At 61.5% G+C, this 1,464-nt stretch overlaps 1 protein-coding gene across 1 annotated transcript; it reads right to left on the bottom strand.

Annotated features, from left to right (window-relative positions):
* Positions 1-260: 260 nt before the first annotated feature.
* Positions 261-1,421, bottom strand: LOC104465796 (bone morphogenetic protein 7-like; the record flags this gene model as incomplete). The annotated part of the gene is given in 3 exon segments (XM_010078986.1): positions 261-827; positions 1,221-1,362; positions 1,365-1,421. Coding segments are annotated over 3 exon segments (606 nt in total), but the record flags the coding sequence as incomplete, so codon positions are not given.
* Positions 1,422-1,464: the final 43 nt, after the last annotated feature.

The raw sequence follows: 1,464 nt of genomic DNA on the forward strand, positions 1-1,464 counted from the left end.
AACAGCACATTTAATAGTTCCTCTGAATTAATTTCCCAAGTCACAACACTGCAGCAATGTACAGACATTTACAGGAGGGTTTCTGGCATATATTAGTGCTCTTGCTATATACATATAGTACAGCCTGCGGGGAGCAAACGGCACCCGCATGCGGGGCACCCCGAAACAGAGCCATGGTCCCTGCGCTGCCGAGTCACACGGGCCCCTTCAGGTCGAGTTGGTTTTAACCAGAGCTCAGCCCTGAGCCTTCATGGGCACTACCGGGGGTGATGCCACCCGTGGCAGAGCTGGCACCCCTGGCTTTGCCCACCCTGCTCTTTCGGGGGGTTTGCAGGACAGACACCCCCCGCAGGGATGCTCCCGAGGGAGCAGGAGCCGCCTCCACGGCGGCAGCGTTCCCGCTGTCCTGCTCCTCTCTCCTCAGTGGCAGCCGCAGCTCCCGGCCACCATGTCATCGTACTGCTTGAGGACCACGTTCTCGTCATCGTCGAAGTAGAGGAGGTTGATGGAGTGGAGCTTGTCGGGCACGCAGCAGGGGCTGCTGACGCCCTCGCTCAGCTTGAGGGCGTTGATGATGGACTGCACGGTGGCGTGGTTTGTCGGCCGCATGTTCTCACCCAGCGGGAAGGGGCAGGAGCCCTTGCAGTGGTAGGCGTTGTACCCCCGCGGGGAGATGATCCAGCCGGACCAGCCGATCTCCTCGAAGTCCACAGACAAGGGATGCCTCTGGCAGGGCTGGAGCCGGTCCAGCGAGCGTGCGCGGCGCAGCCCGCTGAGTTTGGGCAGCGGCATCTTTGCAGGGAGAACAGGAGCCTGAAGCTGTGAATCTGCCAGAAATGAGGATGCCATGAGCCATCCCGTGAGCCTGGGAGGACGGAGAACACAGCACAGCCCCTCCAGCCACCCTCCTGCAGGTTTTGCCGGCAGCCGTCTGGTGCAGCAAGTGCTTTGGTCACAGCCTGTCACCAGACAAGGCAGAGCCACCAGGAGGTGACAACCTCACAGCGCCACAGCCAGGAGAGCAAAATACAAATTTATATCTGAATTTTTCTTATATTTGCACCCCTGCACATACTAGACCAGCAAGGAGACAGCCTCACCCTCTGGCCAGAGAAGGAACTTTGGATTTGAAGGTGCCCACGTGCGCAGAGCACCCCAGTGCCCCACGGGTGAGGGGACAGTGGCACAAAGGGAGCCACGCCAGGGCACACGGGACCCACCTGGGAAGCCAGCCGTGGGCAGGGACGCTCCCCGGCGCCCATCGTCCGTGAACAGGACCAGCATGGGCTTCTTGCTCTCGTGGTGGTCCCTGCCGGATGCGAACTGCAGCGGGGGGGGCTCAAGTGCGCTCCCGCCCAGGCCCTCTGGACCGTCACCAGCAGACCCTGGTTGCTGCTTTCATCGTCCGTCCAGTCCCGAACCTGGGGAACAACCCAGGGTCACCGTGTGCCGCGGGCTGGGACA

This window comes from Pterocles gutturalis, unplaced genomic scaffold (assembly GCF_000699245.1).
Source record: "Pterocles gutturalis isolate BGI_N339 unplaced genomic scaffold, ASM69924v1 scaffold26693, whole genome shotgun sequence".
Lineage (NCBI taxonomy): Eukaryota > Metazoa > Chordata > Aves > Pterocliformes > Pteroclidae > Pterocles > Pterocles gutturalis.